The following is a 16,548-nucleotide window of genomic DNA, read 5'->3' as shown; positions in this document are numbered from 1 at the left end:
CTTTACATTTTTGTATTGAGTGATTAGATCAGTGAAAAAGTCAAAACGTGTGTGAGTGAGTGAGAGAGCCAAAGAGATGCACTCTTAAAACATTTCTTCTGTATTGTTCATTAAACATACAACAATACATACAACAACAAAAAAGTAATTTCATGTCTTTTCAAATTTACACTAAAAAATGTCAATTAATTTCAGCTCTGTGCATATAACAAAAAGGCTTTGTAAGAGCTTCGTAGCTCTTAACACAACCCATGAAACACTAACCAGGCTGGCTTGGTTAGCTGATCCAATCAGGATAGCTGGCCAATCTAGCTTGGATAGCTGGCCAATCAGATTGTTCTTGACACGATTGCGATCCAGCCGACCCATAGCATGCGCGCACACTCACAACCATACACAACAACGACAAACAAGTTCTAGAGTGGTCTGCAGAATACAGAGCCGGTGTAACAAAGTATCTTTAGAATTATATAAACTCTATGTGGAGCGTAACCTGCCCGCACCTCCGCACCCCCTGCCGAAAATATCTTCCTGCGTGTTTGCATCCACGGCGTTTCTAGTCCTCAGTCCCAATGTCGACAGTCGACTCTTCTCCTTGGCTGTGGAATCACAACAAGGCATGAAGGCACAATTGAAAATGTAATTAGAGTAAAGAGTAGAATTCTAAATCAAATATTTACTCAAGCAAAATTACAGACTTAAAAAAGGAACTTGAAAAGTACTCGTTACCCGAAAAATGTGCTTTTTTACTAATTTGCGTTACTTGTAACGCGTTACTACCAGGGTACGTTATCGCCATGGTTACAACGACCCATGCCAACTTCATGATAAATTTTTAGTACCATCATTGTGTAACTGTTGTGAGTGTTATAATAAGCAATGTTGTATATGAAATCCGCCACACATCGTAGCGTTATACTATAGGTATCCAGGAAGCCTAAACTGCACTCGGATGCAGACATTAAATAAATCTGCTCAGATGGAGCTTCACCATCTACACACACCGTGGTGTCATCAATAAGTGTCCAAAAGCCCACTGGTCAGGGCTCCATACGTCCACACAGACCGTGGCCCCTTGGTCGTGACTACCTCGCATAAGGTCTTCTGACATCACTAAACAATGCCCCCTGTTCAGCAGAGTGGAACGTTCAGTGTTTTGGGAAGAATGGCAAAAACATAGGATTTGACCAGTTTTTCTCTAAATTGGGGACTTATTTCAGCAACAGTGATAAAATGGCATAGGTCACCATGGTTACGATCATATAAGACAACCATTACCATTTTTAAAACAAAATAAATGTGGTTTGGGGTTCAATGGCTCTTTAAGCCTTACAAGTCTGTGTCCTATCCTGTGTAGCCATGTCTTAAAATGTGTAGCCTAATTAATATATCTTTAGGCGTAGTTTATACTATAGCAGTGGTTTTGAATCTTTTTGTGACTAATAAATACACAGAATATCAAACCAAACTTACACAAACTTAAGTTCATGGCTCAGTTTGAAAAATGTAACACATTATTATTACTGTTATTAATGAAATCTGCCCTATATTTCACATAAGATACAACAAAATAACAATCTTTCCACTCTTTTGAGACGACCCTTGGTTATTTCTCCGGACTATATCCCCATCAGTGTTCTCACACTAGACTGTCACTCGGTGCTCCTCTGGAGTCCTTCCATTGGCCTTCAGAGAGAGCGTCTCGTCATAGTGTTCCTGACCCTAACGCCTCATACCCACTGTACACGTCCGTCGACGGATCTCATTGACTTTACATGGGATGCTCCAGAAATGCATTGTGGGTCCGTCCGTCAAATCGGCTCCGTCTCTTGCGTCCAAAAGTTGAGAAAAGTTTAACTTTTCAGGCAGCGACGGATCCGTTGGCCAATCAGATCGCGTTATACTCACGTTATACGCAGATCGTGTTTTACCCCATGCGTCGGACACGCCCACTCTCTTCCGTCGACGGACGTGTACAGTGGGTATGAGGCGTAACTCTCACAGGTACTGGAGACGCTCCTGCCTCCTGCATGTGCTCATGCAGTCACTTTCCAATCCTCTTTAAATTTTTAAGTGCCAGCAGTGCTTTCATTTTATTTAGAATCAACACATTGTCCTTCAAGCGCCCCACTCTGCCCCCTCTGCACTGCTGCGTCGCCGCATCTTCTGCAGTCTTATTTAATGAAACATGAACCACCAAAACTGATTAAGCTTTAAAATGTTTTTTTCTAGGGCAAATAAGTTTCTGGCTCCACAATGTGAGAAATGTCTTGCTTTTGTCAAAGCCAGCGCCTCGATCGCTTGAAATGTTACACCAAGAACAAAGGTTAAACATTTACCGTGGTGTGAAGCCTAAGAAGAAGTTAAGCTGAGTGCTGCCTAGCATCACTCTTAATATTAAAGCCTAAGAAGAAGTTAAGCTGAGCGCTGCCTAGCATCACTCTTAATATTAAAGCCTAAGAAGAAGTTAAGCTGAGCGCTGCCTAGCATCACTCTTAATATTAAAGCCTAAGAAGAAGTTAAGCTGAGCGCTGCCTAGCATCACTCTTAATATTAAAGTCTAAGAAGAAGTTAAGCTGAGCGCTGCCTAGCATCACTCTTAATATTAAAGCCTGAGAAGAAGTTAAGCTGAGTGCTGCCTAGAATCACTCTTCTAATTACATTACAACATAGCAAAAATGTTGTTGCCATTATCGGTGTGTTTGAATAGTGCTGAGCCGTGATTGGTGTGTTGTAGGAAACCATGATTGGCTCGGATGTTGGGGACATCACATGAAGTCTCCTCTTTTCAAGACCATCGAGGAGCATCAGAAGGTAAGACTCTGATGTCTGTACATGTTGTCCTCACTGCAGGGTGTCTGTACATGTTGTCCTCACTGCAGGGTGTCTGTACATGTTGTCCTCACTGCAGGGTGTCTGTACATGTTGTCCTCACTGCAGGGTGTCTGTACATGTTGTCCTCACTGCAGTGTGTCTGTATTCAGGATGTTGTCCTCACTGCAGGGTGTCTGTACATGTGTTCCTCACGGCAGTGTGTCTGTATAAAGGTTCCTCACAGTGTGCGTTGTTGTGTTCCTCACGGCAGTGTGTCTGTATAAACTAAGGTTCCTCACAGTGTGTGTTGTTGTGTTCCTCACGGCAGTGTGTCTGTATAAAGGTTCCTCACAGTGTGCGTTGTTGTGTTCCAGCTGAACCACTTCCCCGGCTCCTTCCAGATCGGGAGGAAGGACCGTCTGTGGCGGAACCTCTCTAAGATGCGAGCTCGCTTCGGGAAGCAGGAGTTCAGTTTCTTCCCTCGCTCCTTCATCCTGCCGCAGGACATGAGGCTGCTGCGGCGGGCCTGGGAGGACGCTGGGGCGCGCCAGAAGTGGATCATTAAACCTGTACGTCCATCACCACCTCTCCACTATATTAGACCTGTCATCATTAACCTCCATCACCACCTCTCCACTATATTAGACCTGTCATCATTAACCTCCATCACCACCTCTCCACTATATTAGACCTGTCATCATTAACCTCCATCACCACCTCTCCACTATATTAGACCTGTCAACATTAACCTGTACGTCCATCACCACCTCTCCACTATATTAGACCTGTCATCATTAACCTCCATCACCACCTCTCCACTATATTAGACCTGTCATCATTAACCTCCATCACCACCTTTCCACTATATTAGACCTGTCATCATTAACCTCCATCACCACCTCTCTAATATATTCTGAAACCTAAAAATGAGCAGCATCAACCTTTATTTTATCATGCAAGTTAATGACCTCATATATCGTTACCGCTGTAGGTTCTAATCAATATACCTCCCAGTCCATCATTTAATCTGTGTCCAATATATCGTAGAAAGAATGATAATTCTCTTTCTCTTTTTTATTTTATTTTTTATTTTTTTTCCCCAGCCTGCCTCTGCCAGGGGAACAGGTATCCAGGTCATCTATAAGTGGTGTCAGATGCCCAAGAAGAGGCCCCTACTGGTCCAGAAGTCAGTATGACCCACACAACATGACAGCACTATAGGAGGATCACACTACAACAAAACATCATCACTAGAACTGGACCCCACCCTATCATTCCAGTCCCACATTAATAACGTCACAAGATCTGCATTCTACCACCTCAAGAACATTGCACGACTCCGACCCTCACTCTCAGACTCAGTTACCGAACCCTGATCCACTGCTTCATTTCTACCCACCTGGACTACTGCAACGCCATACTCACCGGTCTCCCATCTAAAACCCTGGACAGACTGCAATATGTGCAGAACTCAGCTGCCAGGGTCTTAACTGGCATTAAGCCCTGGCAGCACATCACCCCCACCCTGATCCAGCTCCACTGGTTACCAGTCAAGTTCTGCATTAAATTAAAAATTCTACTACTCACAGACAAGTCCCTTCACGCTCTGGCCCCCCGTTACCTCTCTGACCTCCTCCACCCCTACACCCCCCTGCGGTCCCTCATGTCCTCTGACAAGGACCAGCTGGCAATTCCCTGCACTAGACTCAAGACCTTTGGGGATAGGGCCTTTTGCGTGTCCGCTCCCACTCTGTGGAACCAGCCCCCCCCCACATCCGCTGTGCCCCTTCCGTTTAGACTTTCAAAAAGTACACGAAAGCACACCTTTTCTCTGAGGCATATGGCCTCTAACTCACGACCCCACCCAGCGCCTTGCGCATTTGCACTCTCACTCACTCGCCTACACACACACCCTCACCCTCACCACCACGAAACACATACGACACCAACAGCACTTCTTTGTACCTCATTTTAAATGTACAATGATAGCAATGAGTCAACTTCATCCTTCATGGACCCAATTTTTGTTAAACCAAACTGTGTGATGCCAAAGTAAATGAAAGACCAAGTATGGTGTAAATGCTACTTCTAAAACCGGTCCTGACCTCCCACTGCTGACCCGTGTCCGTCAGTAGCTCTATGAGCAGAGCACACGAAAGGCAGAAGGTCCTAGGGTCGAAACCCCCCATGTACCCACGATGGTCTGACGAAACAGATGGTCTACCATCTGGTCTGCTACCTACATTCATTGCATTTAGCAGACGCTTCTATCCACAGTGATTTACAGTAAGTACATTTGCGCTGACTGTCTGTAGGTACCTCCACAAGCCCTACCTCATCAGCGGGAACAAGTTTGACCTGAGGATCTACGTCTACGTCACCTCCTACGACCCGCTGCGCATCTACATCTTCTCGGATGGCCTTGTCCGCTTCGCCAGCTGCAAGTAGGATAACCCCACCCTCCTCACCCCACCCTTTAACTCCTAGACCCACCCTACTCCATCCTAACCCCTATGACTAACCCCACCCTCTATCCTCCTAGACCCACCCTACCCCATCCTAACCCCACCCTACCCTCTATCCTCCTAGACTCACCCTACCCCATCCTAATCCCACCCTACCCTCTATCCTCCTAGACTCACCCTACCCCATCCTAACCCCACCCTACCCTCTATCCTCCTAGGCCCACCCTACCCCATCCTAACCCCACCCTACCCTCTATCCTCCTAGGCCCACCCTACCCCATCCTAACCCCTACGACTAACCCCACCCTCTATCCTCCTAGACCCACCCTACCCCATCCTAACCCCTACGACTAACCCCACCCTCTATCCTCCTAGACCCACTAGGCATTTCACCGAGGCACGGCCCCTTTTGGTCGGTCCCACTCTGGATTCTAAGAGTCCACAGAGTTCATTGAGGCCGCCCATACGACAAAAAAAAACAAAAATGGCTGCGCCCGTAATGAGATTTGAGATTTTCTTTGTATTTGTGCCACGTTCGTCATTTTAATGTCAATCTTAAATGCTCTTACACTGTTGATTACATTGCTGCTTTAATCCGGTCACCAATGTATGCATTGCACGGTCTTGCTTGGCGTGAAATCGCTGAAAACGCTGAACTGCGATATGCCGGCGGGCCAATTGCTTTACATTAATTGGGGACATTACATTATAACAGGGTCCGCGGGCGGAATTGTTGACGGGGGGGTTACGGGCTGCCGGAGTTGACGTGCCAGGGTTACCGCGCCGAGGCGCGCGTCAACGCGTTAATGCTGCGATATGCCGGCGGGCCGGTTCTGATAGACATTAGATATTATCTGGCAGGCCGGATTAGGCCTGCGGGCCGTACGTTTGACACCCCTGCCATAGAGGCTAATGTAGCTAAAAATAACGATGACTGGTGTCAATGACATGACACCATCACAAAGACGACCGGGAATGGTATAAGTGCTACAAGCCAGGAAATGATGTCACAAGAGCAACTCGTGCAGTCGGTGTATGAGGCATCTGGAACACACCATAACCCCACCCGACTCCATCCTAACCCCACCCTACTAACCCCCTCCTACTAACCCCCTCCTACCCACCCACCCACCCTACTAACCCCCTCCTACCAACCCCACCATCCTACCAGTGTTTCCCCCAGCGCTGTATGGTTAAGGCAGCCGCCTTAACAACACTAGGGTCCCGCCTTGACTACCAATGTTAAGTTACCCTTTATTGTCCCTTTTTGGGGGAGAGAGAGGAGAGCGCTGCACAACCACTCCCCCCATCCATATTTTTGACTACCGGTCGGGATTTGAACCGGCCACCCTCCAGTTACCGTTCCAACTCTTTAACCAGTAGGCCACCGATGCCCCCAATATCTCATCTCATCTCATCGTCATCCGCTTATCCGGGGTCGTGTCGCGGGGGCAGCAGCTCAAGCAGGGGGCCCCAGACTTCCCTTTCCCGGGCCACATTGACCAGCTCTGATGGGGGGATCCCGAGGCGTTCCCAGGCCAGTGATGAGATATAATCTCTCCACCTAGTCCTGGGTCTTCCCCGGGGTCTCCTCCCCACTGGTCGTGCCTGGAACACCTCCCAAGGGAGGCGTCCAGGGGGCATCGTTACCAGATGCCCGAACCACCTCAACTGACAAGCAAAGGAGCAGCGGCTCTAATCCAAGTTCCTCCCGGATGACTGAACTTCTCACCCTATCCCTAAGGGAGAAGCCAGCCACCCTCCTGAGAAAACTCATCTCGGCCGCTTGTATCCGCGATCTCGTCCTTTCGGTCATCACCCAACCCTCATGACCATAGTGAGGATAGGAATGAAGATCAACCGGTAGATCGAGAGCTTTGCCTTGCGGCTCAGCTCTCTTTTCGTCACAACAGTGCGGTAAAGCGAACGCAATACCGACCCCGCTGTTCCGATTCTCCGGCCAATCTCACGCTCCATCGTACCCTCACTCGCGAACAAGACCCCAAGGTACTTGAACTCCTTCACCTGGGCTAAGGACTCATTTCCTACCCGGAGAAGGCAATCCACCGGTTTCCTGCTAAGAGTCATGGCCTCAGATTTAGTGGTGCTGATCCTCATCCCAGCCTCTTCACACTCAGCTGCCAGCCGATCCAGTGTGCTGAAGGTCACAGGCCGATGATGCCATCAGGACCACATCATCTGCAAAGAGCAGTGTTGAGATCCTCAGATCACCGAACTGCAACCCCTCCCACCACGACTACGCCTCGATATCCTGTCCATGAATATCACAAACAGGATTGGTGACAAAGCGCAGCCCTGGCGGAGGCCAACACCCACCGGGAACGGAACTGACTGGCTGCCGAGAACGCGGACACAGCTCTCGCTTTGGGAGTACAGAGATTGGATGGCCCCCAATATATATTTTTTTTTATTATTACTATGCATAAACAAAATACAAAACTCTCATCTATCAGGTACAAAATATATAGATAAATAATGCATTGGTAATACTGTTTACAACAATAGTCGTGCCAATAAAGCTTTTTGAATGTGTTATGACCGCATGGCTCAAGCATGACATAACAAATTGGGAGACACGCAGTGAACAAGTTTTTGTATCTTTATTAAAAATATAGGCCCTAACAAGGAAATTAAGTATCAGTGTAGATGGCAGCTTAACTATGTGTAGTGTGTTATGGACTGGTGTAGTGAGAATGTGCAACAAAACCAAAATAAAGAAGAAAAGGGTTGGCAGCAGCAGCTGCTGTCACGCAGGCAGCGAGAGACCGAAAGGCTGGATGTCTTCCTCCTTTTATAGGCCAATCAGGCCAATCAGGTCAATCAGGTGCACCTGCTGCAAAAAGGGAAGCGCCAAATGGCCCAAGTAGGGAAGCAGCGCCTCCCCCACCACACAGGGGAAGGACACCTTCCCTGACCGCCATGGTAAGCGTTACCAGGGGGATGTAACAAATGGAATTGAAACGGCGGCATCTGGTGGTTGTATATACAGCCACGCAGGATAGAGGCGCTGCGCCGCGCCTCCTCGCACTGGGCAGCGACCACCTTCACTAAGGCCCTGTCCACACGAAGCCGTTTTTTTCGAATCCGGATAAATACTTTATCGGATTGGCCTCGCGTCCACACGGATCCGGCGTTTTCAGGGGGTGAAAACGGTATTTTTTGAAAACGGGTCCCAGAGTGGGAAAATTTGAAAACGCCGCCCCAGCGCATCCGTCTGGACGGCCAAAACGGGTTTTTTCTGAAACGATGACGTCATAGCCCCGCCTCTCTAACCTTTAACCTCAGCCGCCGCAACGAGACGCATCATAACAACAACAACAGCAATGGCGGACTACATGCTTGTGCTCGTACTACAGAAACTACTCAGTCTATTAGGGCTGTTACAGCAAAACCTTCAGCTTCTATATTACTGCGACGAGCAACAAAAGGCCATGGAGAACAACATACGCCACACGCTCTTGGATCCACCTCGCAGAGTAACCAGAAGGGCCACCAGGAGAAAGTTTTGGACAAGACCTGGACGAACTAGCAGCTGGTGGGACAACTTTGTTGCTGGTATGGTTGTGGATAATGAGTGGAGGGAGAATTTCCGCATGTCCAGGGCTTCTCTCGTCGCCCTGACGAGAGAAGCGCCTTTTGGTTCGTTTTCACTGGGTGCGTGTGGACGCAGATATTTCTGAAAACGATGCCGTGTTTACGGAGATTTTTTTGAAAACGATTAAGAAAAAGATCGGATTCGGTGAAGCCGCGTATTCGTGTGGACAGGGCCTAAGACATTTCCTGGGGGAAACCCCACCCTACCCCCCTACTAACCCCCTACTAACCCCCTACTAACCCCACCCTCCTACCCCCCTACTAACCCCACCCTCCTACCCCCCTACTAACCCCACCCTACTAACCCCCTCCTACCCCCCCTGCTAACCCCACCCTACTAACCCCCTACTAACCCCACCCTACTAACCCCACCCTACTAATCTCCCCCCCTCCTTTACCCCAGTCCTTCCTCCACCAAACCGCGTCCTCCCCAAACCCTCCCTCCAGCTGGCACTAACAGGATCAACGTGTGTGTGTGTGTGTGTGTGTGTGTGTGTGTGTGTGTGTGTGTGTGTGTGTGTGTGTGTGTGTGTGTGTGTGTGTGTGTGTGTGTGTGTGTGTGTGTGTGTGTGTAGGTACTCCTCCTCCATGAGGAGTCTGGGTAATAAGTTCATGCACCTGACCAACTACAGCGTGAACAAGAAGAACTCAGAGTACCAGACCAACAGCGACAACAAGGCCTGCAAGGGACACAAATGGTGATGTCTAGATATGAACACATCTCACATATCAATGTCTGCAGTGAAGGCTGCTTAAAGTGTATCTACACACAGATTAGTGGTCTCTGCTTATGAACAATGAAAATATGACCTCCCTGGTCAGGAACTCTTCAGTTCACTGTAGCTGGTCTACATTGAGTGTCAGGGCATTGCCTTACGAGTAGCGCATGCATTGAATTTTTCCTACTTTGACTTTGTCAATATCTATACTTTATATATCTACAGAGCTCTGAAGGGTCTGTGGCAGTACATCCAACCTATATATATTTCTATACTATATATGTATACTATATCTATACTATATGTAAGGGATAATGTATAGAACACCGGTCATTATTGGGAAAATAATGACCGACAGGCGACCCGGAGGGTCTTGAATCCTCCGGACTCGTAAGTTACCGGAGTACTTGTGGAGTGCTACGAAAGACGTGAATCAGAGGCAAAAAAACACTTAACAGTGGTCAATTATGCTTAGCAACGGTCAATTATGCAAATGTTGAGCATTAAGAAGAGCCGTGTACTAATGTATTCATGTACAGGGCTCTGCAGGCGCTGTGGCAGTACCTCGGTGCTAAAGGCATCAACACCACTCTGATCTGGGACAAGATCAAAGACATGGTCATCAAGACCATTATCGCGTGAGTCACCTGGCCCCTCCCCTCGTCTCCTCCCCTCGCCTCCTCCCCTCGTCTCCTCCCCTAGTCTCCTCCCCTTGTCTCCTCCCGTCGTCTCCTCCCGTCGTCTCCTCTCCTAGTCTCCTCTACTAGTCTCCTCCACTAGTCTCCTCCCCTAGTCTCCTTCCCTAGTCTCCTCTACTAGTCTCCTCCCCATGTCTCCTCCCCATGTCTCCTCCCCATGTCTCCTCACCTAGTCTCCTCTACTAGTCTCCTCCCTTCGTCTCCTCCCCTAGTCTCCTCCCCTAGTCTCTTCTACTAGTTTCCTCCCCTTGTCTCCTCCCTTCGTCTCCTCCCCTAGTCTCCTCCCCTAGTCTCCTTCCCTAGTCTCCTCTACTAGTCTCCTTCCCTAGTCTCCTCCACTAGTCTCCTCTCCTAGTCTCCTCCACTAGTCTCCTCCCCTAGTCTGAGTCTCAGACTACCAGCCTGTTGTATAATACGTGTGTGTGTGTGTGTGTGTGTGTGTGTGTGTGTGTGTGTGTGTGTGTGTGTGTGTGTGTGTGTGTGTGTGTGTGTGTGTGTGTGTGTGTGTGTGTGTGTGTGTGTGTGTGTGTGTGTGTGTGCAGGTCAGAGCCCTACATCAACAGTCTGCTGAAGGTTCACGTGCGCTCCACCTACAGCTGTCACGAGCTGTTTGGCTTTGACATCATGCTGGACGACAAGCTGAAGCCCTGGGTGTTGGAGGTCAACATCTCTCCCAGGTGTGTGTGTATAGATGTATATCTGTATGGATATAGATCTATCTATAGATATATCTGTATGGATATAGATCTATCAATAGATGTATATCTGTATGGATATAGATCTATCTATAGATATATCTGTATGGATATAGATGTATATAGATCTATCTATAGATATATCTGTATGGATATAGCTGTATATAGATCTATCTATAGATATATCTGTATGGATATAGCTGTATATAGATCTATCTATAGATATATATGTATAGATATAGATGTATATAGATCTATATAGATGTATATCTGTATGGATATAGATGTATATAGATCTATCTATAGATATATCTGTATAGATAAAGATGTGACGTGCATTCATTATGTTCTGCATTTAACTTCATTCCTATTTAAATCATTTAACTTCATTCCTATTTAAATCATTTAACTTCATTCCTATTTAAATCGCCCGAATCTATGGCATAACGGCAGAGCTACAGTTGACCATGAACACAAAGACCGTTTCATTGATCTTGGTTAGAGGACTAACCAGCCTTCCTCTACCGGGATAGCCTAGTCCTGTGGTCTTCATCCCCATGGTAGTTAAACTAGTCCTGTGGTCTTATCCTTCCCATGGTAGTTAAACTAGTCCTGTGGTCTTAGGTAGTTAGGCTGGTCTCTAACCAGGCTGCTCCCACTCCTGCTTCATGTTAAACTAACCGGCCTCTCCGCTGCTTTAATGGATGATGATGCAGAGGGATTTCATAAATGACATATTTTTTTCTTACTGCAATCAAATATTTGAATGGCTTGACAGCCCTCATGTATATAGCATGTACTTAGTGAGTATTTAGCAGATCTGTTTGTATTTACCTGTGTTCCCATGTGTTTAGCCTCCACTCCAACACAGCTCTGGATGTGACCATAAAAGGTCAGATGATCAGAGACGTGCTGAACCTGGCTGGCTTCCTGCTGCCTTCAAGAGAGCAGGTTGCGGCCTGCAGCCAGAGCGCCTCCAGCTCCTCCAGCAGGTAGGGAGGAGGTACTGCACCTCACACACAGATAAACCTCCCATTAGGATAGAAATACCATCACATTAACCATCAGATTATCAACACCTTAACATCTCATTCACCATCTGATTAACCTTCACATAAAAATCACATAACCACTAGAAAATGCATTTCCTGCAGAAAATGCGGTGAGTGCTGTAGTGCAAAGTGAGGTTGAAAATATGTTTTTGTAAAGCCACATAGTTTAAGATGCAAAGAAATGTTAAATGGCTCTAAATGGAGTAAACAAGATAAACATGCACACCATTTAAAGGTCCCATGACATGCCACCAGGTGTGGTGTGATTACTAATCACACCACACCTGGTGGCATGTCATGGGACATGCCACCAGCATGTGTGCATTTCTTTGCGACATTTCTTTGCGACCTTTAAAACATTTAAAATGGTTGGAAACAAATAAAATTAATGCGTTAAACAAATAGCTAATGTGATCAAGTTTGAATACATTTGAGATAAAATATAGAATAGCTGAGCTGTTCTGTTGGCAATTTCCAGCTCAACTATAGAATAAAATCAGAATCAGATTTAATGGTAGTAGTAAGTATGTTCACATACATGGAATTTGACTCGGTAGGTGTGCACTCTCTCAGACAGGTAGACATATACAATGTAGACACTACATTGTATATATATATATATATAAACACTTGGGCTGAAATGTTTGCTAAGAACTGTGACATCTTTGCACCAACCTTTGTTTATATAGAAGCAAATTCCTCCACCTTTCGACTTCCCTGCTAGCTCTTGTATGCAGAACCGCCACTAAGCTTTTGGGGGCCCTATGCGCTGGTTGTTGGCGGGGGGGGTTGAACGTCCGCTGGTTGTTGGCGGGGGAAGACTATGCTGATAAAGAAAGCTCCGCCTCTGATGCGAAAATCTGAGTGTAATTCGCAATTGAGAAATAACAACGGTGGACCTGTTCGTAATTAATTTATATATTTTGAAAATTGTAATGTAATAATTATCAACCTTACCCCAAGTTTCCCAGGTACTTGGGGGGGCCCCCCAGGTACTTGGGGCCCTACACGCTCTGCGTACTCTGCGTATGGGGAGCGGCAGCACTGCTTGTATGCGATCTGCGCGATGTAATCTGAAACCCGGCAGATGTAGTCCATTGTCAGACGATGATGGATGGACGCAGATGACATTAATACACAACACACAATAAGGTCATGTAAAAGACCAATGGTAAATTGTGTCACTATGCCCGCCACTGTGGCAGGCATAGGTTTGATCGAATTTGCATATCTATTGCGCTATATGGATTTTGACGTTACCGTGTGACCGGTAGGCTAGATGAGTGCTTTCTTTTTCTTTTGTTTTTTTAACTTAAAGAGGGCTAAAGAAGCAACGTAGTGCCAGAGACGCAGACGTTTATTCATAATATCCTCTGGAGGCGCACACAGCTTTTGGCCGTGTTCTATAAGATATTCTAGAACACTCCGGGAGCTCCGGCGGGTCGCCTGGCGTACGAGAACCCGACGCAGTCTTTAATTCATAATATCATCCGGAGGCGCACACAGCTTTTGGCCGTGATATTATATATTATATTATATAGATACCTATATATTATACTATATTATATAATTTAGATATAGAGCTCCGGGAGTTCGCAAACGGCAACAACCACTAACAACAACTACAACAACCTCTCCTCCTGCTGCAATTCACTCTGGACTGCAGGAAGTGAACGCTGATTGGCTGTTATGTTACGTCCCTCAGGGAGTGAACGCTGATTGGCTGATACCCCTTCAGAAGCATTTATATATATAATTATATATAATACCGTTACCGTCTATGCCTCAAATCATACCGTGATTTTTAGTCCATAGGGGGGGTCTGTGTTCAATTATAAAATGTTTTGAAATAAACATGACTTAACATGGCAGATACCTGTGTATTGTTTATCACATGCAGTAAGAGTAACATTTGCTACTCAGTTCCTTGGTAGCACCTACTTACAGTAGACTTCTGATGGAAAAAAGAATGTGTATGAAAAACACTTTTCTTAACTATTCTTACTATTATATTGTTTAATATTAACGCATATATAAAAAATATATTGCGTGTAAAAAGTGGCTGGTAAAAAAGTTGAGTGGCTGATAGATTTTTAAGGGACACAGCCACAGAAAATAAAATAAAATAAAAAAACAAGTCAAAATAGTCATGCATAAAACACTTACATTTATGTAGAACTTCAACTTGAAATAATCTAACAAGAACTTAAAGAACATCAACCTTACAGTCCACGCCAGCTCGACTATACATCATGAAACAAATCTCCAACTGGCGCAGAGGTTTGAGTGACAGGTCTGATGGCCTCCTTCACCCCTAATTACTATTGGACAGGCAGGCATTGTTTTTAGCATTTAGCTTCTACCGGGAGTACACCCGGATATGTAGAAAGCAGACAAATGGCTGATATATAACAGTCATTTTTCCAATCGATGAATCATTTTAGCGACACTAACATGAAATAACGTAACCGTTTAAGCTTGACATGGTGTTTCTAGGTTAAATATTGACGTTGTTCAGGCTCTGCGACGTCCTCAATGGTTAGCTTTCATATCTACCTTGGGCTATTGCGCTCCAGCCTCACCGCCCAATCTGGCAACACTGCCTGAACGTCCTCACCGCCCAATCTGGCAACACTGCGTGAACGTCCTCGCGCTCCAGCCTCAACGTAACTTAATGAGTCAATGAGACAATCAGTACGTTTACATGCACAGCTTAATCAAATTAACTTAATTAAAGCCATAGTTCGAATATGCTCCACAATTGGACATCTGCAATTGTCTGAGTATACATGGCGGTGAGTAAACTGATTCATTGGCTTTCATTGGCTGAAGCATGTCATGCCCCGGTACGATAGGTGGCGCTGTGCCCATTTCAACTAGTGGTAATAGAGCCACCGGCTGACCTCTTTACGTCACCAGCAACAACAAACTCAGGCAGCATTCGAGAAAGATGTTTTCAGTAGACAGCTATCAGTTCACTTCGGGTCCATATCATTTCTCCGACGCTCCATTGTTCCGACCTCTCGGTCGTATGCGGAGTTCAGCCGAAGGAGCTGGCTCTGCCATTGTAAAAAATACTATTTTAGAAGTAGAATATCTAACCCTAACCCTATATTATAATAAAGTTTTATTGCAGACACAGGTCCATATAACACATCATACAGTATAAGTAGTATAAAAAAGGAGTTACAAAAATGCATACAACTTGCATATTAGCCTGGCCCTATAGGATATACAGGCTATTGCACCAATGCCGTCTTAACCTAGAAGTGAATCTACAGCAGCTTTTCAGAGGGCTGACTAGGGCTTCAATTATGTGGTTCTCTGACTTGTCCAGGTGACACATTAAACTGAACATCAGTTGTCTTAAGAGTGCCTCACAGGTTGGCACTCTAGTGGACAAACAATTGACTGGCACTATGCCACCTAGGAACACGAAGCAGCAACCTCATTGCATCATTGTATGCTACCTTGAGCCTATGCATTCTCTTTTTCTTATAGTCAGACCACAATTGAGCAGTATATACCGGTGTGATGTAGGTTCTTAACAGGGAGCACTTCAAAGAGTCACAGTACATAGAAAACTTCCTTGTAAGCATGTTAGCTTGAGCATCAATTTTACAGCGCTGTCGGTAGAGGTCTTTGTCATTGATTGAACTTATGATAGCTGACAAGGGGTTAGAAGTGATAACAGCGATGTGACACGGGGAACTAAAGCCTGGTATGAGTCCTGTCTCTAGCACTGTATATACCAGGTTTATGCAGCGCTACGCTCTATTGAGCCATCGTTTTGTCAAAAGGTACCCTTCAATAAACAATGGCCAATCTAAAAGGAAATTCAACTGGAGGTTAAACTCACATAGACTGTATATAATACAGGTTAAACTGACTTTACATAGACTGTATATAATACAGGTTCAAATGACTTAACATAGACTGTATATAATATGATTAAACTGACTTATCATAGACTGTGTATTAAACAGGTTGGACTTATGTAGCGCCCCCTAGGCCTATATCCTGACAATAAAGGGGCGTTCCTGAGTTCTTAAATTAACTTCCCAGTAAATATATATTATATATGAATTCTTGCTTGCCTTCTGTTTAAGTGTCTACTTGTGTGTCTTTGCATGTACTGTAAATAAACTATTCTATTTCACTGTTAACCATGTACTATTCACATCTCTTAAACTAACTTAAATAGTATTCCCATGAAATAATGTATTCACATGTAAACCAATTCCCAATAACGTCTTAACACTAGAGAAATACTCAGGAGTCAGAAGTTTAAATGTTATATAAAAATATAGTTTACTGAATAGAAACTGTAATGAGTTATCAATAAAAGAAGCAAAATATACAAAATAGGTAAATAAAGGAAAAGTATTCCGAGAATACCTAGTAGCTTTCAAAATTAAATTAAATTACAAACTTCAAGTTTGCATGAATAGGCTACACCTTCAAATGTAAACAAAATCAAATAATTACAT

General features: G+C 45.3%; 1 protein-coding gene across 2 annotated transcripts in view; it reads left to right on the top strand.

Annotated features, from left to right (window-relative positions):
- The window catches only part of ttll4 (tubulin tyrosine ligase-like family, member 4), a 92,358-nt gene that overhangs the window by 64,848 nt on the left and 10,962 nt on the right, over positions 1-16,548 (top strand). Inside the window, exons 10-17 of one of the 2 annotated variants that reach the window (XM_084478752.1) lie at positions 2,738-2,814; positions 3,189-3,383; positions 3,918-4,000; positions 5,130-5,258; positions 9,470-9,592; positions 10,153-10,251; positions 10,854-10,988; positions 11,861-11,998. In XM_084478752.1, the coding sequence (XP_084334878.1) occupies positions 2,738-2,814; positions 3,189-3,383; positions 3,918-4,000; positions 5,130-5,258; positions 9,470-9,592; positions 10,153-10,251; positions 10,854-10,988; positions 11,861-11,998 (979 nt within the window). The remainder of the gene's footprint in view (positions 1-2,737; positions 2,815-3,188; positions 3,384-3,917; positions 4,001-5,129; positions 5,259-9,469; positions 9,593-10,152; positions 10,252-10,853; positions 10,989-11,860; positions 11,999-16,548) is intronic. The other variant, XM_084478753.1, reaches the window with a different exon arrangement.

This window comes from Micromesistius poutassou, assembly GCF_964030765.1.
Source record: "Micromesistius poutassou genome assembly, chromosome: 14".
Lineage (NCBI taxonomy): Eukaryota > Metazoa > Chordata > Actinopteri > Gadiformes > Gadidae > Micromesistius > Micromesistius poutassou.
The sequence above is the reverse complement of the archived record's forward strand: the minus strand, read 5'-3'. Positions and strand labels throughout refer to the sequence as shown.